This window comes from Eriocheir sinensis, chromosome 27, assembly GCF_024679095.1.
Source record: "Eriocheir sinensis breed Jianghai 21 chromosome 27, ASM2467909v1, whole genome shotgun sequence".
Taxonomy (NCBI): domain Eukaryota; kingdom Metazoa; phylum Arthropoda; class Malacostraca; order Decapoda; family Varunidae; genus Eriocheir; species Eriocheir sinensis.
The window spans coordinates 15,111,456-15,135,352 of NC_066535.1; the positions used below are offsets into that span (position 1 = coordinate 15,111,456).

General features: G+C 46.5%; 1 protein-coding gene across 8 annotated transcripts in view; it reads right to left on the bottom strand.

The window, feature by feature from the left end:
• The window catches only part of LOC127004190 (transcriptional coactivator YAP1-like), a 157,341-nt gene that overhangs the window by 7,070 nt on the left and 126,374 nt on the right, over window positions 1-23,897 (bottom strand). For 3 of the 8 annotated variants that reach the window (XM_050871688.1, XM_050871689.1, XM_050871693.1), the window contains 3 exons: window positions 6,276-6,449; window positions 3,549-3,796; window positions 2,651-3,014 (listed from right to left, as the gene is read on the bottom strand). In XM_050871688.1, the coding sequence (XP_050727645.1) occupies window positions 2,651-3,014; window positions 3,549-3,796; window positions 6,276-6,449 (786 nt within the window). The remainder of the gene's footprint in view (window positions 1-2,650; window positions 3,015-3,548; window positions 3,797-6,275; window positions 6,450-23,897) is intronic. The other 5 variants (XM_050871692.1, XM_050871696.1, XM_050871690.1 and 2 more) reach the window with 4 other exon arrangements.

Genomic DNA, 23,897 nt, shown 5'->3' on the forward strand with positions numbered 1-23,897 from the left:
ATATATATATATATATATATATATATATATATATATATATATATATATATATATATATACGCACACACCTAACAGAAACACACATTATTAAAACATGTATATAAACATCCGTGCTAGTAAAATTATGACACACAGTTCAAGAAACATACAATTTTAAATTAGCTTTAGAGCCACCATACCATTATCTGCTAAATTTTATAATAATGAAATTTTGTCATTTTAGTAATTTAATAATTACTTTAATCATAAGAAAAACCCATTCTGCATAAAAACTACTTGACTTAATATCAGTCAATTAAAAGGTGACTTGTATCTAAATCATGCAAAAAACATTTGGATGTATAAAATCAAATGTTTTACACATTCCTAATTTGGGACACACCATCTTGAGTTAATCTTACAATCATAACAAGAAGGTATATTTTAGGGGAAACACTAGATTACCTACATGAAGCAAAGTGAGGCATGCACACCTTCCCTTCACAAGTGTCCCGCTCCAACACTACGCACACCCAAGAGCATCAAGAAGAAAAATAAACCACAGTGCTGTATATGAACTTCTAAATACAATTCTACTGTCCATCAAAAACTGTCTAAATGTTTGTACCTTAAAGGAAAAATTGTGCAAATAGCTGCTTTCATACAGAGAAGCTGAGATCAGAAAGTGAAAGTAGATTTCTCAAGATAGAGCAATCAATGTCAGCAGTGTGTAAGTCAACTAAATTCATGTGCTTCAAACAGGCTGATGTCAGTGTGCTGGTGCCTCAAACTAAAGCCTCTGTCAAGTGTGATGTAAAATCTCAAATGCCATACTTCAAGAGCTGTATTCATGGCATATTTGTAAGTACTAATTACACTGTATGGTGTCTAAACATAACTTAGTGAATTAAATGCTGGAATCATTAAAATGTAAAGACTAATTATTTCACTGGATCATATTTTCTTGATTGTACACTGTTTACTTGAGTTTGTATACACACACACACACACACACACACACACACACACACACACACACAATCATTCTATCATAAACTAAGTCAATCACTATACCAGTAACTAATTATACTTAGCTTTTTTTTATATAATTATATACTGAAAAACTTCTACCTCAAAACCTGTATATATGATTGTTATAGTATGGTGATGGTAGAAATTTTGTATGATCATGCTTTTAAATTGTAAAACTTAAAACATTAAGAATAATTCTTCCCACACAAAATCTTGACTGATTTTAGCACTTGACCAATGCATAGTTTCTTCAATAAATAAATTATATCTATATTTTAATGCTTTTAATTTGTTAATATGCATCACAGTAAGTGAAACTGCAGCAACAGCAACTGTAGGTGCAAGTTGTTAACAACATTAATGCTAAATAAGAATAAAATCCTGTGGTTTATATAGACACTTCAAAATATATGTATTACCATTATGTAATTAAAGATTATGCTAAAATTCAAGAAAACTTAACATACACTGAGTATGTGTGTGGTTATGAGGCCGTCCTTCATTAATACTTTTGTACACTCAGACCCCTTCCTTATACATTACAAAACTGCTACAGCCTACACCTGCATGCACTGAAGGGCAAACTTCTACTGAATATTTAAAGGAGCCTAAATCATGTGGTAGCAAAAAATATTACACCCCATGTAATACCCAGTGATGTAGTTTTTAGCACACTTAAACAAACGATAATATCCTCTTCTTTGGTAACTATTCACCCCAAGATTGGATGAATGAAGGTCCAATGTGCACTTTACCCCAGCAACCAAACTTCGAGAAACTTACATCTTGCCAAAAGGATAGATACGAAAAGGTATGAGGAAGGCATCTCATCTTTTCTATCTTTCACATTCTCTAACATTTGTTTTTGAAAAACTGAACCATATTAATGGTCATATCAATAAGTGTGTAGTATTCTACAAATCACTACCATGAAAAAAAATGAAGATGACAATTGCTAAGTTGCTGCCTTGAGATTTTCCCTGAAGGGCATGGCTGTGGGGATGTCATGACCGCTCACTTTGGGGGGGCTGAATATTTATCGTATATAATGAACATGAGTGATATGTGCATAGGTGTGTGTCCTGTCTCCATATGTGCTTTTGTCTAACTTTGCCTTGAATTAGAGGGTGTTCTTAGCCTTAATTATCTTTGTGTGTGTGTGTGTATCACTAAGACATGTGGGAAATGGGTCCTATTATCTACTTAATTTTGTGAAATTGATTATTATGATTATTATTTCTACAACATAACTGTTTGTTGTCTTTGACAACAAAAACCTTTACTCCAACTACCTTTGAATGTAATCTATTGTATTGAAGGTGTGTCGTATCTACAGTCTGCATGCAAGTTAAAGCTTGAATGATCAAGGAAAAAAGTCCAACACCAATAATATTCAATACTTCTCATAAGCAATACAAGGGGAGGCCTTGGTAAGCATGGATGGGGTGTGCTTCTAAGACTAATTTAGGCGATCACTGAAGACTCATTAGTGCCTAAATATACCTTTGATGAAACCTACTTGACAGTTATAATTTATCATAACTATAAACTACTGCACTCAAGGCTAAAGATGAAAAAGGTTGCTTGGGTTAAGGCTGGAGCTCTACATCGGAGGGTGAACCAAACTTTGCCAACCAACCATCAGGGGGCGTGATCTCAACATCTTCCATGGAGGCCAGGAAGTCCTCCGGAGTGTGAGGGAGAGAGTAGTTGGTCCCGAGGCCAAGTCCACTATCTGCCGACTCCTGCCGTGAGTGGAAGTCTGTGGTAGTGATGAAAGGATCGGCAACAGATGTTACTGCAGTGGCCACTGTCTGCGGGGCCGAGGGTAAAGTGAGTCCAGCAGAAGTCAGCACCAGCTCACTACCTTGCTGTTGCTGCTGTTGAGTTTGCTGGGAGGGCTGCTGGGCTACGGTTTGTGCTGTCTGCTGCTGCTGCTGCTGCTGCTGTGACTGGGACAAAGGTCCTGCTTCCTCCCGCAGGCTTAAACGCAAAGACTGTTCCTGTTAAACATCCAGTAGGTCAACACTTGGGTTTCTCACTTTAATAAGCTGCTTAGTATAATTATACTGCATTGTTTTTATATAATATATATAATTATATTTTTTAAAGAATGGTTTAGAAAACCATTACAAAAATGACTTCTTTTCATGAGCATCATGTGCCATTGATAGTAGCTTATGGTAATCCTTAAAAAATCACGAAAACAAATCAAGAATTGATAAAATAAATTAGAATACTTAAATTAAAATATGGGTAAAACTTAAGCTGAAAACAAAATGACCAAGAAAAATGCTCTAAAACAAATGAATAAACACTGATGACAAGAATCTTCAATATTGACTTGGGACTCTTTAGTGCATTTATCAGGCAGGCATTCTCCGCCTTTCCCGAGGAAGGGGCGCGCGGTGCCCTCGCCTTATTACTCTTGGTGCTGATGAGACAGCTTTGGAAGTGTCCCATTATCGCTATGAGTCTGAGCAATGTCTTGGTCTTCAGGAGGGCGTGAGGGCTTCTCTGCTGCCCGTCACACTTACAGACTTAATGATCTCCTGCTGCCGGAGTTTCAACCTCTCGTGTTCCACTTGGAGGCGCTGTAGCCGAAGTGTCTGTTGTCTGGCCTGCAGGGCGGCTGTGGAGGAGCTGACGGTGGGGCCGACGGGCGGCAACTGGTGGCTAACCTGAGGGGGCGGTGGTGGCTGCTGCTGCCCTGCCTGCGAGGTGGCGGAGGGCTGTTGCGGAGGCTTCCCCCCGTTTAGTACAGCCGCTGTTTGCAGACGTCGTGCTGTAAATATAAACGAAACAAAATCCTAGTTGAAACAAATAAACCAAAAGAAAAAAAATACTATAAAAGAACACTCGTATTTTCTATATGCATCCTTCCGTGGTGCATCTTGTCACGAAGCGACACACCAAGCAGAAGGGTTAGTTTTCAACGACGTTAACTTCACAGGCACTAAATATTATAAAGTTCCCATGATATATTCCAAGGTCCCACGCGATGGACATGGGGCAAACACGCGCCTGGGTCTGGCGAAGCATGTAACTTTTTTTCTGTGACACGCCAGGACTTTTTTCAGCGACACGCCAAGCCTCACAAAAGGTCATGTGTTAGAGAGATCATCCGTGCTGTGACGCAAGTTATGACGTCAGGAGCTGCCGAAGGCTGTGCGGGTGGACCCACTCAGGTGACTGCGAGGACCAGCCGCCTGGGTTACTCAGTGGGTTTGTTGACCAGCACCACCACACGAAGGTTACGGAGTGGCAATGATAAGAAAAATCGCCGCCCATTTAAACAGTTACTGACGATAGAATATTGATAATTGTTTCTCTATCCATCTGAGAGAGAGAGAGAGAGAGAGAGAGAGAGAGAGAGAGAGAGATATGGTTCGTGCACTGGCAACTTGTGATGCATACAATGACGAAGTGAGATCGAGTAGTGCTTTGACAGAGGGCAGGGCGAAGCAGGGTGAGGCGAGGCGTGTGTGGTGACGCGGCTCAGAGGCGGCTACTCTACGAGGGTGAACTGTGACTCGCATAACCACAGTGATTAGACACACTAAGCAAAAAAAGTTAACTTAAACATACAAACACACACACACACACACACACACTTCAATAACACAGGACAGACGAGACTGACAATAATCTCCTAGGCTTGTTAGAGAACTTGTGCTTATTAAGAAAATCTATCACTATTTCCTACAAACACTTTGGGCTCGCGCTGCCGGGGCGTCACTAGAGGCGCCTTGCCTTACCCCGCGGCCTCGCCCACAAGGAAAATGATTACTGGAACGTTAGGTAGTTGTAGTAGTTGTAGTAGTAGTAGTAGTAGTAGTAGTAGTAGTAGTAGTAGTAGTAGTAGTAGTAGTTGTTGTTGTTGTTGTGATAGTAGTTGTGGTAGTTGTAGTAGTAATAGTAGTAGTAGTAGTAGTAGTAGTAGTAGTAGTAGTAGTAGTAGTAGTAGTTGTTGTTGTTGTGATAGTAGTAGTTGTGGTAGTTGTAGCAGTAGTAGTAGTAGTAGTAGTAGTAGTAGGAATAGCAGTAGAAGCACCATCAGTAACATCACCACCACAATTATCATAAATATTAGTCAGCAGTCTAAGAACGTTTAAAAAGGTAACAATAAATCCTGAAACATCACATCAAAAATTATACTAAGAAAGAGCAACACCAAACATCACATCCACAGCAAAACAACACAAGGAGCAGGAGCAGGTAGACGGATGGTACTGTATTTTTATCGACCTCAAAAGTGAGTTAGCACACCAAGCGCGTCAGTCGGTCACGTCTACTTCACCACGCTGGGTTAGGCGGAAAGCCAGCACGCCACAGCACAACACAACACAGCAAACGACACGCCACTCCGCACCGGACAGCCGCTGCCATCTACGGGCACTCGAACACACTAAAACACGCAAGGCAAGGCAAGGAAGACCAGGCAAGCAGCGACGGCAACACAGACTGACGAACAAACAAACGCTAAAAAAAAAAAAAAAAAAAAAAAAAACTACCACACTGCCACACGTCACCTTGTATTATACTACTCAAGATTGTCTGCAGGACTGTGAATGGCAGGGGCGACGGGGCGAGGAAAGTGAATGGATAGAAGGAACGGGAACTAAACTTTGTCAGGGAATCTACTAAAAGGAGCAGAAAAAAGTACTCAAGGGGTATTTGCAGGAGAGAATGGGAGCTCAGAAGGAAAAGGGGAAAACCAAACACGGTCTTGAAATGGAAAAAAAAAAAAAAGGGGGAAGGGGATTTTATATAAAGTGGCAAGATAAAAATAATAAAAAAAACGTAGGAAGGAGATACTGGGAGACGACAAGCACAAGAGGAAAAGTAAACACGATATTGTGAAAATGGAGAAAAGGGAAATAAAGTAAAGGAAAGGAAACTCAAAGAAAACAGAAGAAAGGAGAGAAGAGAAAAATAGCGTAGTTCGAGGGTGCTGGAGAGAGAGAGAATGGCAAGTTGCAAAACCAAGGGAAAACAGTAAACACCAAATCCTAACATGGAGTAAGAGAAAGGGGGTGCAAACAGGAGGGATACTGCACATAACCTTACTACGCTAAATGGAGGGAAAGGGAGGGAAGATACGAGGCAGGGAAGGCAATGGTGGAGGGAAGGAAAGGAAAGAGGCGAGGGGGAACATCAACGAGCTAACGTTAAGTCACAAAAGGCCAGCAAGAAAAGGGGGTCATATTAGGCGGTTAGCGAACACACAAACACACACACACTTTAATGGGAGGGAACTTTACGATCAGCGAGTGTTGAAGCGTCATGGTGAGGTAAAGAGCGAGGTCTTGGGAGGAGGCGAAGACCACCTCCTCCTCCACCACCACCACCTATGCCCCCTCCTCCCACTCCACACCTATCTCGGTTAAGCCCCGGAGACACCTGCTTCCTGGGCCGCACCTGTCCCACTCCCACACCTGTAAGAACGAAACGCTGCACCTGATGACACCTGGTTAACACACACACACACACACACACACACACACACACACACACACACACACACACACACAATTAACTTACATGTATTTGCAATAATCACTACACGTCCATGGTTACTGGCTAGCCGGTGGAAATAGAATCGTGACAAGATTTAGACGACCCAAAATTTCACTCTGAGGATTTTGTACTCGACGTTATCTCACCGCCCCAGACACGCCGCCTCCTCTTCCGCCTCTCATCCTGCCCTATTCGTATGAGGGTTCGTCACATACACCTGTCACCTTAATCCCGTACAGGTGGGCACACGCTAAAACTTGCATCAATAAGGAAAGCCAATATATAAGTCCATCATCATTCCGCTCCCCCGCCGGCATTCATTCACTTCGTTGACGCTTCAAAAAGGCATTCACCGGCGGATGGCTTCTGACGACGTTTCACTCTCTGCGCTCCCTAACTATAAAGCGGCCTCCTTCGGGCGGAAACTTTTGACTTAAGTATTGGCTGGAAGCACGTAAGGCACGCACGGACGAACGCACGCATGCACGACAGGGTAGTTTCATGGCTAGCTGCATTCTGATTCTTGACATACCTACTTGTGTGAGTGTAGGTGAGAGAGAGAGAGAGAGAGAGAGAGAGAGAGAGAGAGAGAGAGAGAGAGAGAGAGAGAGAGAGAGAGAGAGAGAGAGAGAGAGAGAGAGAGAGAGAAAGAAATTACAAACTGGTACTGGCCTAAATGACGTAATAAGAAACATTGTATTAGATTCCCTACTTTGAATTTGCTTCACACGACGAGAGAACTGCTAACCTGGACTGGCTCTCGGAAGGCGAGGTCAAAACATCGGATTTCCGCCTGTCCTCTGCCGGGCGACATGAACGACACGCACGACACTTGTCCATCTGTCTCGTGACACGAACCCGAAACTCTTTGGGTCTGAACCAAACCCGGGAACCACTATGCCGAGAGGCCGTGTGTGTGTGTGTGTGTGTGTGTGTGTGTGTGTGTGTGTCCGAGGAGCTGCCTCTGACCACACTCACCCACCGCCGAGAGATGGCAAATTACGCCACCGCCACCACCTTAGGTCATCAACATGAAGCCTGTCTGCTCTCCGCCACGCCCCGGCCGGCCACGCCCAGCTCAGCATCGAGGGCCACCTGGGCACGGCGCCGCTCCTTGGGACCGCCGCGCCCTGCAGAACACCCAACACACTGGGCAGGAGCGGCGGCGTTGTTTGTTTGGTCGGGTCAGCGCTGCGCGGCTGGCCCACTCCTGCCATCGCCAGCTCACCGAATTTCCTCCCGTCCCGCCGGGCAGGAAGGAGGTTGGAGGGCGGCCAGGGGAAGCAGCGGTGGCGGCGGCGCTGGTGGTGGCTGGGGCGCCTTCAGGCAGGCCAGGCACGTGTCTTCCACTAGCACAGGAAGACAACTGCTCGTGGTCTGTGCATAATAAGACCAATACTCTTAATAAACCGTTCGGGTCGTTCCTGCTAATCCATATGACCTTCACGCTCGCAGGGCTGCCAACTGCTCCCGCTGGGCTCCTCCCCCCTACCCCTCCTCTGTCTCTCCGTACCCTCCCTTCTTCCCTCCCTAACCATCCATCTTGGCATTTCTCTCAAATCCCGGACACAAACAAAACATCAGTGAAGAAGCCTAAACCGATTCGTCTCATTCTTCATTCGTGAGCGACTTTTTTCCTGCTTCGGCGATTATGTCACGCACGCTACCTGTTTCTGCCTTCAGGTCGTGATATTATCCATTTCACGCAAGTCTCGGGGCTGACCAAGGAGACCAAGCCGTGCAGGAGGAGGATACAAGAAATGGAAGTAAAAGAAATAGAGAGAAGGGGGGTAGTAAAGAGAAGAAAATGGATGGATATAATGGAAGAGGTAGCGGCGGTGGGGAGTCCGTTGGAGAAACCTGAAAACGGGGACGGAAAAGGGAAGAGAAAAATAAGGAATAGGAGGACGAGGAAAGAAATGAGGAGAAGAAGAGGAAGATGAGTTGAGGAGGAGGAGGAGGAGAGGTAAGGTGTCGGAGGCTCACCTGGCCAGAAGTGAGCGGGTGTCCTGCTAGTACCGGTCCCCCACACCCGGGTACCCTCCCCCACTCACTCTCTCCTTCCATCCCTCCTCTCCCTCCTTCCCTCCACCACCACCACCACAACCTCACCCCAGGTACCGTTTCCTCGACCCACTCCCCCAAAACACCACCATCACCATCACCGCCGCCACCATCACCACCACCACCACTTCCATCAACACCACAACAACAGCATTAAGCAGACAAGGCTGGCGCAAAATAATTCTTAACACGGGGATTTGAGTTGCCTGCCGCGGATGATGGATGAGCGACGCGCAACATGTGGCTGAAAAGGGGCGACCATCAGGCAGCCACACCGCGGAGGGCTGCGCGGCGCCATATGTAAACCATCCGAGTGTGTGTGTGTGTGTGTGTGTGTAGAGTTAGGTTGAGGCGACTAAAATGACACGTCTAATAAGGGTTTTGGCGGGATATCTAAATTAATGGTCTGTTTAAGTAGGAGGAAGAGGAGGAGGAGGAATGATAGCAGCAGAGGTAGCAGTAGTAGTAGAAGTAGTAGTAGTAGCAGCAGGTCAGTGGGGGGCGTGGGATAACTCGGGCTTGGCGGTGGGGTCCCATGCGCTGCTAACCCAACGAAAACGGACACTTGACAGGAGGGGATTTAACTCATCTCCTACCTCCCATTGAATATATGCTAATCTGGCGTTTCCCTGTTTTCTCCCACGGCCGCCTCCTGGCTCCCACGTGCCCCTTCCCGATGAGCCTTTCTCTTCCAAGAACTAAACATCACCACCACTCGCACGAACAACCTTTTTTTCGAGTGACGGGATAGAATTAAACAAGAAAAAAGTACAATACGAATTAGGCACAAAAGTAAGCTTGGTGTTGAAATGCATGCTGTTTGAAGTGGGGTGTTGCGTTCCGCGTTGAGCTGTTTGAAGGCTGAGTGTTGTGTCGCGTTGTGTCCCAAGCGAGCACTAGTTCTTAACCCCCTCGCCACTCCCCCTCGCCTGCACGTCTCTTATCGGCGGGCGAGGTTGTTCTGCAGTCACCGCCGCCGCCATTACACTGCGCTGAGATCGACTATAAACCGCCAATGATGCTGTGAACGATACTTTGCCGGTCTGTTGCAAGCCTTGATCCTGCTTGATAGGTTCTGATGATCGGAGGGATTTTTTTTATATAATCTACATTACATCAATAAAAATAATATAAAACAAAATACAGCCTCCAGAGTATAATGACTATTTCAATACCTAAGGGCGCGAACAAGAGGAGGAGGAGGAGGAGAAAAAAATAAACTTGAGTAGAATAACCGCCAAAAAGACTGAGCACAGGTGTGTCTCTGAAGGAAGGGAGGAGGAGGAGGAGGAGGTGAAGGAAGACGACGAAGATGAAGAGAACGAAGAATACGAAGACGAAGACAAAAACAAATACGAAGAAGGCGTAGAAGGCGAAGAAGACGTAGAGGAAGGCGAGAGGGGGAAGGAGGAGGAGGAAAACTATGAAAAGCTAGATAGAAAAGAATAGGTAAAGGAGTCAGAGGAGGAGGAGGAGGAACAAAGTATAAGAAAAATAACAGGAGGTAGAATAGGATGTGAAGGTGAGAAGGCGGCGAAGGAGGAAGAGGAGGAGGAGGAGGAGGCGGGGTCAGTTTTAGCATTAGCAAGGGTTCCTGAGAGCTTCGGCGTGTCCATTTCAATACCTTAGTGGCTGAGACATAACAGACGTGGGAAGGCAGGGCGATTAGGCGATTAATAACAGACATGATGAAGGAAGGAGGAAAGAGGAGGAGGAGGGGAATCAGCTGACCTGGAGACGTGGCTGAGGGGAGGAGCGGAGGAAGAGGGAGAAAGGAGGGGAAGAGAGGGGAGAGGGGGAAGGGAAGGGAAGGAGGGAGCTGTGGTAGTAGAGGTTGGCCCGTTAGTCTGTCTTGTACTGGCCCCGCTTTGCACTCCCCCCCCCTCCCCCCCCCCTCTCTCTCTCTCTCTCTCTCTCTCTCTCTCAGCACGGGGGGTGGATAAGAGGTGGAAATAAAGGAGGGAAAAAGTAGGAAGGTTAACTAAAGGGCTTCCAGTAACATCCCTTTTTCGTCTTGCTGCTTTGAGTTACTTTCACCTGTGTTTGTGTGTACCTGTGTATGTGTGTACCTGTACCTGCGCGCTTGGCTTGCTTAATTCACCTCCTACTGGCCTTGTTATTACTATTTTCCTTGCTTATTAGATGAAAAAAATGAAAGGTGGACTTGGAGGTGATGGTGAGGAGGAGGATGGATGGAAGGAAAAAGGGATGGAAGGAAAAAGGAAGGAAGGAAGGTAGGAAGGAAAAGCAACGGATGAGGATGAATTGGAAACGGAAGAGGAGGAGGGAAGGAAGGAGGATAAGAAGAAGGGGAAAAAAGGAAGGAAAAGCAATGGAGAAAGACGAGTTGGAAGAGGAGAAGGAAGAGGAGGAGGAGGAGGAGGTCTGTTCTAGCTTGTGTTGTACTCCCATGCGACCGACAAACACTAGCTCTGTTTTTTTGTTTTGTTATATCAGCACAAGCAAAGACACACCCTTCAGGAGAGAGAGACCAGGCAGTTGGCACCCTCCCCCTTTTCCTCCCTTCCAACGGGTACACTAAACAAAGCAATTAATCTTGAGCCGTAAATGAAACTATAAAGGAATGAGAAGATATTAGCATTCACAACACGATCTCCTATTCTTGTGTGTGTGTGTGTGTGTGTGTGTGTGTGTGTGTGTGTGTGTGTGTGTGTGTGTGTGTGTCGAGCTGCTTCTGTACAGACTTGCAAGATATTTCATAACTTACTTGTCTTGCTACACCTCTCTCTCTCTCTCTCTCTCTCTCTCTCTCTCTCTCTCTCTCTCTCTCTCACACACACACACTCACGCGCGCCGCACGAGCCTACCATTAGCTTAGATTTTTTCCCCCTGGTTGCTGAACACACACACACACACACACATTGAAAAATAATAAACATGGATATCTATTCAATGCAACTTCCGGGTAATAATGTCACATCTAAAAATAAATATGTCCTTATCACACACCTGAATTGTCTCCTCCTCCTCCTCCTCCTCCTCCTCCTCGTAATCAGCTCCCCGTTCAAGAGTTACGTAGCGTGGGACGAAGTATCAGACACACGATATGAATGAACGTTAAGTGGATTCTGTACCGCTGTGGCAAAGTTAAGGGAGGCGAGGCTGGTGTGGATGAGATGAGCTTCAGAACAACTCCGGCTCATGAAACGCGAACACCGACTCTATGAAGAACAAACACCGAATCTAAGGAACTCTCTCTCTCTCTCTCTCTCTCTCTCTCTCTCTCTCTCAGCTATAAGAAGAGCAGAATCAAATCATTTATATACTTCATTATTTTGTGTAACTTTAATGCAAATCAGTTTACTCGTTAGCCAGCAGGTTGAAAGTGAAATGAGGTTTTTCTAAGCAAATACGAGACCTGGAAAAAAAAAATGTAACACTCCAGCCACCTAGCCGGGAGATAAGCGGTAAGAGAGAACGAAGAATACGAAGAACAGGGAGGATAGGAAGACCGAACCTGAGGGAGAGAAGGGAACGAGACTCACTGATGGCCATATTCATATAACATTTCAGTCCCTACACGCGCACACTTGACAAGGCTTTCATAGAGGTCGTGTTTGCATTTCCATGGGTAGTTTTATATGAGCCCAATGGTAGTTTGATAAGGTTTCTGCACTACGAATGTGAAAAATAGCTCGAGGGCTTTCATAGAGGAAGGTATTAACATGGGTAGCTAGTTTTATGAGTCCAGTGATAGTTTGACAAAGTTTCTGCACTACGAATGTGAAAAATAGCTCGAGGGCTTTCATAGAGGAAGGTATTTACATGGGTAGCTAGTTTTATGAGTCCAGTAATAATTTAAAAAGGCTTCTGCACGATGGGTGTTAAAAAATACTCAAGAGAACCCGACTAATCTCTTTTGTGGCCTTGGGAATTATTGGTTGTGACTTGTGAGAGCCGAGAGGGTCTGTGAATACGGGCCTCAGGTGAAGGTGCTCTGAGTGGAGGTGTTGGGCAAACGGACGGGATTCCCCCACCTTTGTTGAGGACGCCGCCACATTTGTCATCTTGTCGGGGCCTCGCGATGCTCCACGTGGCCGCCGAACACTCACGCAACACTGCCGTCACTTGTCCCGTGCCCAGCAGTCCCGCTGATGGGCCGCGTCGAGTATTAGGACGAGAGAGCGAGCACGTGCAGGCAATGGAACACTCGGGTCTGCACCAAGGAACGTCGCGGCTTTGGGAAGGATGGACAAAGATGGCGGAGGTTCATGTCTCGCTTCGAACGATTCAAGACTCCGACTCCGATGTCCAAAATGTCGTGTCCGTTTCTTCTCCTTAAAATGACTGTTCATGTCATTTGGGTTTAGTTCTCATGTTTTACAGCGATAATTATTTGGCAATACACGGATGAATGTAGACAGCGAGCTAATTTCAAGCTGGATTGAGACTGTCTCGAAGGCTCGGAAACTGATTCAGACAGTGAAAAAATGAAGAATTATCCAGACAGACAGACTGCGGCGAGATTAACCATTGAAAGATTACGACGCAAGGAGTGATTTGACACACACACACACACACACACACAGAGAGAGAGAGAGAGAGAGAGAGAGAGAGAGAGAGAGAGAGAGAGAGAGAGAGAGAGAGACCCTACCCTAAGCAAGAGAGATCCTAAGCCGGAAATATATGATCGCCTCTAAAAGTAAGCACACTTTTTCTAGACGCGTAAAAACAAAACACGGAAATGTCAGCAACAGGTGAAACGGGCACGGCGCAAGACATGGCGGACGGAGGCGATGGCGGCGGCGGAGGCGGAGGTGGAGATGACGGCGGGAATGGAAGTGGAAGCAACCGGGCAACAGAACAGAGAGCAGTGTGATAGTGGCAGTCGTGGAGGTGGTGGAGGAGGCAGCGGTGGTGGTGGTGGTGGGCGCGCTGGGGTAAACACACAGGTAGTGGGAGGCAGGTTGAGGCAGGCGTACCAACCGTCCTGGCGGGTGGGCGGCCTCAGGCGAAAGGTAGCTGCCCGGGGCTCCTCTCTCTTACCACCCACCGTGTTGTCCCCGCCCGTACCAACTCTGCCCCAGCTGCCTCTGCTCTTCCTCTAACCCCTGCCTTCTTCACTCTACGCTGTCTATGCTTCTTCCTCTACCCCTGTCGATGATTCTTGTAACCCTGCCCCATCCTCTCCACCCGTGCATTTACCCCGTACCCACTCCCAGACTAATCCTGCCCCTGTCTTCACCTCTAACCCTGCCTCATATCATCCATCTATACCCCTGCCGCTGCTTCTTGTAACCCTGCCTCGTCTTCTATTCGAACCCACTCCCAGACTAACCCTGCCCCTGTCTTTGCCTCTAACCCTGCCTTGTCCATCTCTACCCATGCCTCATACTATCCATCTATACCCCTGCCTCGTCTTCTCTATTCGTACCCACTCCCAGACCAACCCTGCCCATGCCCCTGTCTCTATACAACCTCTAACCCTGCCTTCACCTCTACCCATGTCTCACCCTGTTATCCATCTATACCCCTGTCGATGATTCCTGTAACTCTGCCTCGTCTCTTCTGCCTCTACCCTGCCTCTGTCTTCACCTGTAACACTGTCTTCCTCACCTCTACCTCTACTTCATCCTCTGTTACCTGTCTATACTCTGCAAGCCACTGATTTCTGTAGCCCCGTCATCTCTATACCCTCCTCCTGCCTCTTCGCTGCCTGTAACCTTGCCTTCCTTCACCTCTGCCAATGCTCCTTCCTCTGTTTCTATCTACCTGCCACGTTCTCTCGCGTACCCACTTTGTTCTCAGTACACCCTTAAAAACTCTGCCTACCCCTGCTTCACCTTGTCTCCTCCGCCGCCAGTAACTGTTCCTGTTTCTTCCACTACAATCTACATCCACCCCTACCCATGTTCCACCTTGTCTCCTCCGCTGCCTGTAACTATTCCTCTGCTTCTTCCATTATAATCTACATCCACCCCTACACCTGCTCCACCTTATCTCTTCCACTATCTGTAACTATTCCTCGGCTTCTTCCACTACAATCTATACACCGCTACCCCTGTTCCACCTGGTCTCCTCCACTATATGTAACTATTCCTCTCCTTCTTCCACTACAATCTATACACCGCTACCCCTGTTCCACCTGGTCTCCTCCACTATATATAACTATTCCTCTGTTTCTTCCACTACAATCTATAAACCCCTACCCCTGTTCCACCTTGTCTCCTCCACTATATGTAACTATTCCTCTCCTTCTTCCACTACAATCTACATCCACCCCTACCACTGTTCCACCTTGTATCCTCCACTATATGTAACTATTCCTGTTTCTTCCACTACAATCTAAAATTCTAGATCCACCACGTCATCTACTCCTACTTGTCCCTCATTCCAAGCCAAGATTCTACTTTCTTACTACATCTTAATCATTCTACTAACTTATCTTCCTACTTATTCTTTCACTTACGAGTTACTCTTTTTTTAATCTTTTCTTTCCAACAGCTTCTTCTCTATCCCTGTATGTAGTTAACTCGGTATCTATAGTCTAAGGCATGTCTCTACCCTACCCTACCCTTTCCTTCCCTCCTTCCCTTACCCTACCTGTTTATTCCTCCTCTCTGGCCTTGCCCTTCTACTCTGCCTCCTCTCCACCACCTCCACACTTACGACTCTTGCTCTTTGGGAAGGTTGTGATGTTTGGGTGATGTTTTTTTCGGGGTAGTAAAATTAGTCCGAGTTTCCAGTCTTTGCTACCCTCGCCTGATCCACGGTAAGACTTGAGTGAAAGGTTTTTATTACATGTTATTTGTTTCTCGTCTACTTTTGTTTACCTGTTTGTTTACCTGGAGATACCTGGCAGCTCCTCCTCCTCCTCCTCCCCCATCCCCCTTCCCTCCTCCTCCTCCTCACCTCACCTGCCATCCCTCTCTCCTTCTTCTTCACCTTCTACATGTGTTCTCGTTCCGTTTGTTTGTTTGTTTGTTAATATATTCGTTCGCTCGTTTGTCTGCTCCGTTAGTTTAGGTGAAAAATATAAATAAATAAACAAATGGCGCGGTGAAGGTAACTGTTTTTGTGTTGTTTTTGTTTTTGTTTGTCGCTGCTGCCATTTATACTTGTTGTTGTTGTTGTTGTCATTGTTGTGTGGTGGTGGTGGTGTGGTGGTAGGAGTGATAGTGGGGGGGTTCGAAATGGTGGTGGTGGTGGTGATGGTTGTTGGTTGAACGTTCAGTTGGCGGCTCCCGTGTGTGTGTGTGTGTGTGTGTGTGTGTGTGTGTGTGTGTAAGGGAAGAAAGGAGGGAGAAGGAAGACAAACAACCTTGCGTACACGGTAAATTCAGGCGCTTGCTCTTTCCTTTTGCTTCTCTCTCTCTCTCTCTCTCTCTCTCTCTCTCTCTCTCTCTCTCTCTCAAATCACCTTGGATGGTATTTCAATCGTTGTATAATAAAAATAATTGAGACTTTCCTCCCTTAATAATTATTGCTGACACACAGGAAATGACTAAGTGTGTGTGTGTGTGTGTGTGTGTGTGTGTGTGTGTGTGGCCGGTACTGCCTGGCGCCGATGTATTCCTCACGTTTTTTCAACCTCTCAAATAACCTCCCTCCCTCCCTCTCTCCTCCTCCTCCTCCTCCTCCTCCTCCAGTGATGGCAAACAGAGCAAGGCCAACAGCGATTCCCTTCAATGCTATCAACCGAGAACGTGACGGAAGGGGAAAAAACATGAAAAAAACACGAAAAGGTTAATTAGAAAATGAAGACGAAAAAACAAACATATTAGATTGCCTTGCCTAAGACGACTCATAATGCACGAACGGGAAATGAAGAACGGAACAGAAGAAGAAGAGGAAGAAGAAGAAGAAGAAGAAGAAGAGGAGGAACAAGAAGAATATGACGATGATGATGATGATGAAGAAGAAGAGGAACAAGAAAAATATAATGATGATGAAGAAGAAGAAGAAGAAGATGATGAAAAAGAAAAAAAGAGGATGGAGAAAAGAACAAGAACAAGAACAATAACAAGAAGAATATGATGATGATGAAGTAAAAGAAGAAGAAGAAGAAAGATTAGTGAGGAGAGCGACACAGATGAATTAATATGCACGAAAAAATACATACTAAGGAACGTTTTTTTTTTATATTTCTCGTGAGTGACGTAACCAGAGAGAGAGAGTGAGAGAGAGAGAGAGAGGAAGGAGGTGGAGGAGGAGTGTTGGGGAAGTGAGAGGAAGAGAAGCGGGAGGAGAGAAAAAGAGCCATGAGGGGGTGATGATGGGAGGAGAGGGAGAGGGGGGAGGGGGGGGCTGCCGGACACAAGGCTGCCGCGCCACATTTATGCATCTCGGGGCTGCCAGCAAGACGGACTCGGAGGGGGCGCAACGGAGACAGACGGAGACGGAGGGGGGGCGGCGGGGACGTGGGTGATGGGGGGGCGGCGGGGACGGGGCTGCCTGCGAAGTGTAGCCCTCACCCCCCTCATCCCCACCACACACACACACACACACACACACACACACACACACACACACACACGACCTTGCAAGGCCTCTGTGTCCAGCCACGCCCGTCAAGGATGAATCTTTATGTCACATGTTGATACCTTCAGCATGACTGCCTCTCTCTCTCTCTCTCTCTCTCTCTCTCTCTCTCTCTCTCTCTCTCTCTGTGCTTCCGACCCCTCCCCCATCCCATGTCTCTATCTTTCTCCCTTCAGCCCCCGTCTCCCCCCCCCGTTCTGAAGCCCCACAAGCCAGCCTGCTGAGCCCCGCGGGAAGGCTGACCTGCAGTGCTCATGACGTCAGGTCTAGACGCCCAAGACAGACAGACGTGACCTCGATTAGCACGTGACCCTGCCTGCCTGCCGCCTCCGTTCACCCGACCTCCGTGACCTCAGGCTCAAGCTTCCCCATCGCCTTGGCTCTCCTCTCCTCCACACACACACACACACACACACACACACACACACACACACACACACACATACACACACGCACGCACACACAGTCATTGTATTCACCTGTCGGCCTCTCCTCGTGCAAGTTCTTTTTTCTGATATCATTATTCTCTCTCTCTCTCTCTCTCTCTCTCTCTCTCTCTCTCTCTCTCTCTCTCTCTCTGACAGCCACAGCCTCCCTACCGCTGCAACAGTTTTACACACACACACACACACACACACACACACACACACACACACACACACACACACACACACACACCTTGCGTCACCCTATTCGGCCGCCATGCACACACAACACAGCGGGGGGAGAGAGAGAGCGAGAGAGACAAAGAAAAAAAAAGTCTATTACTGCGCTGCGCTTTGCTTCCCTGCGTCCGGGTTGAAGGAGGGGGGTGGGAGGGGGGGGGGTGTCATAAGGGGAGGGGGAGGGGGAGGGGGTGGTCTAAGTTACCCGATTACCACATCATACTAGAGCGAAGGGATTTCCGACGTGTCTGATAGTGAAAGCCCCGCGTCGTCAGTGGTCTAAGGGCCTAGGCGCCGTGCGTGCTACACCTGATATCATTAAGGCGCCATTTTTTCAGGTACAAGCATGGCGGAGGAGGAGGAGGAGGAGTGGGCGTAGGCGGAGGACTAAAATAGCAGGATGAAGAGGAAAACGTGAAGTAAAAAGAGGTAATGAGAAGAAGGAAGAAGACATTAAGAAGCATATGATGATGATGATGAGGCGGAGGCGGAGGAGGAGGAGGAGGAGGAGGAGGAGGAGGATTACGTCAATGAAGGAAAGGATAAGGAGGAGGTTAAATACGTCATGAAAGCAGAGAAGGAGGAGGAGGAGGAGGAGAAGGATAAGAAGGAAAAGGAGGAGAAGGACAAGGAAAAGGAGAAGGACGAGGAAGAAGAAGAGGAGGAGGACGTCTAGGAAGCAAAGGATGGGGAAGAAGGAAACAAACGAGGAGGAGGAGGAGGAAGAGGAGAGGAAGAAGGAAAAGGAAGATAAGTATTAAGAGGACGAGAAGGAGGAGGAGGAGGAGGACGTCACGGAAGGAAATAATGAAGGGAAGAAAACCTGGAGGAAAAGGAGGAGGAGAAGGATAAGAAGGAAAAGGAGGAGGAGGAGGAGGAGGAAGAGAACGAGAAGGAGGAGGAGGAGAACGACACGGAGAAGGAAAAGGGCGAGAACGAGGAGGAGGAAGAGGTCAAAAAAAAAATGAGGAAAAAGGATTCAGACGACGAGGAGGAGGAGGAGGAGGAGGAGGAGGAAGAAAAGAAGGAAAAGTAGATAAGAGGCAGGAGTGAGTTGCGTTAGGTGGTCCATCCCGTGCTAAGCCGTGCCGCGACGATAACTTATCAGCCAGGTCCAGGAACCAACCCCCCCCGCGGCGCCCCCATGGCAGGAGGGAACCCGCGGCCGCCACTCGGAGCGCCCAAAACCATTACGTAAGGCTCAAGGTTGTGTGGGCGCTCTAGTTACGCGCCGCCGCGGTACGAGTCGACGGGCAATGAGATGCAAGTGTTATTTTTTTTTTTTGGGGGGGGGGCAGGGGGGAGGGAGAGTCTCGTTGTGTTGTGTAGTAGTAATAGTAGTAGTAGTAGGCCTCTTTCAGTCCAATATTTCCTTGTTTAGTAGTCGTAGTAATAGTAATAGCAGTAGTAGTAGTAGTAGTAGAGCAGCGAGTAGCGGGCTTTTTTTTTTTTTTTTATTAATGTTTACTTTTTTGTGCCCTTGAGCTGTCTCCAAAAAATATAAGTAGTAGTAGTAGTAGTAGTAGTAGTAACAGTAGTAGTAGTAGTAGTAGTAGTAACAGTAGTAGTAGGTTAGATTCTATATTTTTTGCTCAAGAAAGTGCAGGAGATTATATTTTTTTCCTTCTCAGTAAGTCTCATTCATGTTCCCAAACGAGGTGAACAAGCAGCAGTCATACCCGCGGCGTCATTAAATTCATTACTCAACTTTCTTTTCCTCCATTCACCTTCAGTCCGAGCAGTCATGCAGCCCCACCGTGCATGAGCAAAACACCACACAGACGAGAGCGACCTGACCCCCCCCCCCCCCCACCCCTAGCCCCTCCACCTCCTCCTCTCCTTTCACCTAACCTAACCTCACCTTTCATTTGCCCCCTTCAATATGACCTCCCCTTTTTTTTTTTTTTGCACTCTCTTACTCCCGATTCCTATTTTTTTTTATATGCCGCCTCTCTCTCTCTCTCTCTCTCTCTCTCTCTCTCTCTCTCTCTCTCTCGTTTAACAGGTCAGGTCGTTCGAAAAGTCAGTCAGGTTAGTTCGAGGTCAGGCCAAGACGACTTTCAGTTCAGACCAGCTTGCTACTCACTCACTTCTCTCTCTCTCTCTCTCTCTCTCTCTCTCTCTCTCTCTCTCTCTCTACGGTGTACAAATAAAATCTTGCCGTTCTATCTTTAATTTCTTATTCTTATTGTATTTATTCTCTTTTTTTTTTTTTTTTGCTTGCTTACCCTTTAACCTGTACAACTTGCAAATGTTCCTCTGATAATTCTTCTTCCACTCTTTTCTTAACTCTTACTTTCAATTGTTTCTTCATTTTATTTTATTTATTATTTCGTCTCTTCAAAATAATTATGATGGAGGGAATTGTGACTTTCAATAACTCGAAATCTATTAGTCACTTTTTTCTCTCGCACTCGTCTTACCGTTCTTCCTCCTCCTCCTCCTCCTCCTCCGCCTCCCCTTCCTCGCCTTTGTCGTTTTTTATCCTCTTCCTCCTCCTCGTCCTCATTCAAGTCATCCTCGTCCTGACCTTTCTTCTCTTCCTCGTCCTCCTTGTTCTCCTTCTCGTTCAACTCGTTCTCCTCCTCCTCTTCCTCCTCCTCCTTATTTTCGACCTACCCGTTCTTCTTGTTCTCCTCCTCCTCCTCCTCCTACTACAACTACTACTACTGCTACTACTAATACTACGGCCACCGCCACACACCTCCGCGGTCTACATAAGGACACGTACACGATCCACTTCTGACAACGACGATTTATTTACTTATTTATACGCTACCGCCGCCGCCGCCGCCACCCCGTCGTTGTGGTTGTCGCTGTCTGCCGCCGCTGTTGTTGTTTTGGTTGTTGTGGTAACGAGTGCCAAGCGAGGAGGGGGAAAAAAAGACATCAGCTGACTCAACGTTGGGTGCCTGGCTAGTTGGCCGTCGCTGTCACCACCACCACCACCACGACCACCACGATCCGTACATCACCATAACACGCCATGTATCCTCCTCCTTCATCACCACCACCACCACCACCACCACCACCACCACTAACAACTACAACACTACTCCGTTCCACTCTCTCCACTTCCTTCCCTTCTCATCCCCTCATCTAATCAACTCGCTTCCTCTCTCTCACACACACACACACACACACACACACACACACACACACACACACGCACACCGGGTGAAGGCAACTAAATAACCAGTCCTGTCTCTTTCATATCCTTCCTTTTCCTTATTTCTCAACCCGTCAAACATGATTCTCTCTCTCTCTCTCTCTCTCTCTCTCTCTCTCTCTCTCTCTCTCTCAAAGGCGAGTGATGCTGTGGCTGTGGTGGTGGTGGTGGTGGTGGTGGTGGTGATTCCGTAACACCACCACCAACATCACCACCACCCTCACCGCCATTATGACCACCACCACCACCACCGCCACCGCCAGAACGTCAGTCATGAATGCGTTCTGCTTACACCTCCCTTTCGCAACGTTATGCTCTCTCTCTCTCTCTCTCTCTCTCTCTCTCTCTCTCTCTCTCTCTCTCTCTCTCTCTCTTGTGTTTGCTTTCTGTGTTTACGACGTTCTATAATCACATGATCAGATCTGACGTAAGAGGTTTGTGTGTGTGTGTGTGTGTGTGTGTGTGTGTGTGTGTGTGTGTGTGTGTGTGTGTGTGAAAGAATCGCGGACACCTTCTTGATTTACACACACACACACACACACACACACACACACACACACACACACACACTCTCCCAGCATCAAGCACTCAAATCATAACGGGAAGGTGAGAGAGAAGGTGAGATAGAGGTGGAGAGAGCGACGACAGGTGGGAGGAGGAGGAGGAGGAGGAGGAGGAGGAGGAGGAGGAGGAGGAGGAGGAGGGGATGCTGCAAGGTCGTTTCCAGCCGCTGCAACAACTCCGTATTATTGCAAGCACCGAAATTACCTTGACTCAGCCTACACACACACACACACACACACACACACACACACACACACACACACACACACACGAAAGACAACACAACAGATAACAAAAGGGAGGGAGGTTCATAAAGACAGATTGACAGACCGACATAGATCGATTGATAGATACATAGATAAACAAAAAGATACTGGTTAATAGATAGATGCAGATAGATAAATATGATCCAGATAGGTTAACAAGTGTTGATAAACGTGTGGATAGATAAATTAATAAAAAAGAACGTGATAGCTAATGTTGGCCAATAATGAAAAAGCAAAAATGAAGAAAAAAATTACTTAACTGATATGAAGAAAGAAAAAACGTCGATTGTTACTCTCACAATTATCAGACACAAAGATGAAGAAATTTTAGAAACCTTATTAAGTAAATCATTAAGTTGCACCACGATGAAAGGATAGAAATAATTAAGACGTGGAGGAGGAGGAGGAGGAGGAGGAGGAGGAGGAGCAATGAGACGGAGAGGTGGAGGAAGAGGAAGAAAACAGTTGTGACAATCAGTGTGAGAAAGAGCAAACTAATGAAATAATAAATGTTAATAGAAGAAAAAAAAAAAGGAGGAAAAGGAAGAGGAGGAAAAAATACAGTTGCAATGGTAATGACAGTCGGGGTGAAGAGACGAATAAAAAACATCGCAGGTTGTAGTACAAGTTTAATGGAGTGAATGGGGAGAAAACAAAAACCGAAAACATTATACAGACCACCACAAAAAGAAATGGACTAAGTAAAGAGACAGAGAGAGAATAAAAGGTAAAGTGCAAAGGACCGATAAACCAGAAGAAGAAAACAAAAGAAAACAAATAAGTTGGTTCGTTTAAGCATAAATAAACAACAACAACAACAATGATACTCCTCCAACTCCTCCTCCTCCTCCTCCTCCTCCTCCTACTACTACTACTACTACTACTACTACTACTACTAATAATAATAATAATAATAATAATAATAATAATAACAACAACAACAATAAATGAGAACTGAGAAGAGGGAGGAGGGAGAGATACAGCAACAAATGAAAGGAAATAGAGGGAGAGAGAGAAGAGAGACGGCTGGAGGGAGAGAAGATAAAAGAATGGAGAGAGAGGAAGAGAAAGGAGGGAAGTGAGAGAAAGATAAAGAGAGAGGGAGAGGAAGATATTGGATGAAGTGAGGAGGTTGTGGTTTTAGAGAGAGAGGAGGAGGAAGGAAGAGGGATGGAGGAGGAGAGTGTGTGCAGGGGATGGGGAGGAGGGAAAGACGATGAAGTGGAGGAAAGGAAGGAAGGAGGGGAGGGAAGGAGGGGGGGCGGGTGAGGAAAAAGGTAAGCGATATCGAGGTTTAGGGCAGCTGGTTGGCAGATGGTGTCACGTGGCCAAATGGGTCAAGGAGGAGGAGGAGGAGGAGGAGGAGGAGGAGGTGGAAGATGAATAAAAAATAATGTTAAGGAGGAAGTAGAAGTAGAAGAAAAAGAAAAAGGAATGGAAAAGTAGAAAAAAAAAGAGGAGGAAGAGGAGGAGGAAGAAGTGGAGGAGGAGGAGGAGGAGGAAAATGAAGAATAAAGAGAAGAAAATAGAGATGATGATGATGATGATAAAGCGGGAAAGGAAGAAGTAGAAGAAGAAGAAGAAAAGGAGGAGGAAGACAAGAGGAGGAGGAAGAGGAGGAGATGAAAATTACAACTCACGTTCCTCAATACTTTATCAAGCGCCAGATTTCTGACGAGAAGAGAACATGTTTCGGTCTCTATAATCATCTCTCTCTCTCTCTCTCTCTCTCTCTCTCTCTCTCTCTCTCTCTCTCTCTCTCTCTCTCTCTCTCTCTCATGGGAAATAACAATAATAAAACACATACACACACACGCGCACACACACAAAAAAACTCCCCTTGGCTTGAGTTACCTGGCCAGAGAGAGATGCAGGTGTGTCGGGGGGGAGGGGAGGAAGGAGGGGGAGGGAGGAGAGGAAGGAGGGGAGGAAGGATACGGTGGGGGAGTGATATGTGAGAAGGAAATGGTAAGTGAGGAACCGCAGGAAAAGGCGAAGGAAAACGAGAAAGATGGGAAAAAAAAAGGAAAGAAAAGATGAAAAAAATGAGAAGGAAAAGGAGAAGAGAAAGAAAGGAAAGAGGATGAAGAAGAGATGGAGAAGAAAATAAAGAAGAAAGAAAATGGCTGTAGGAAG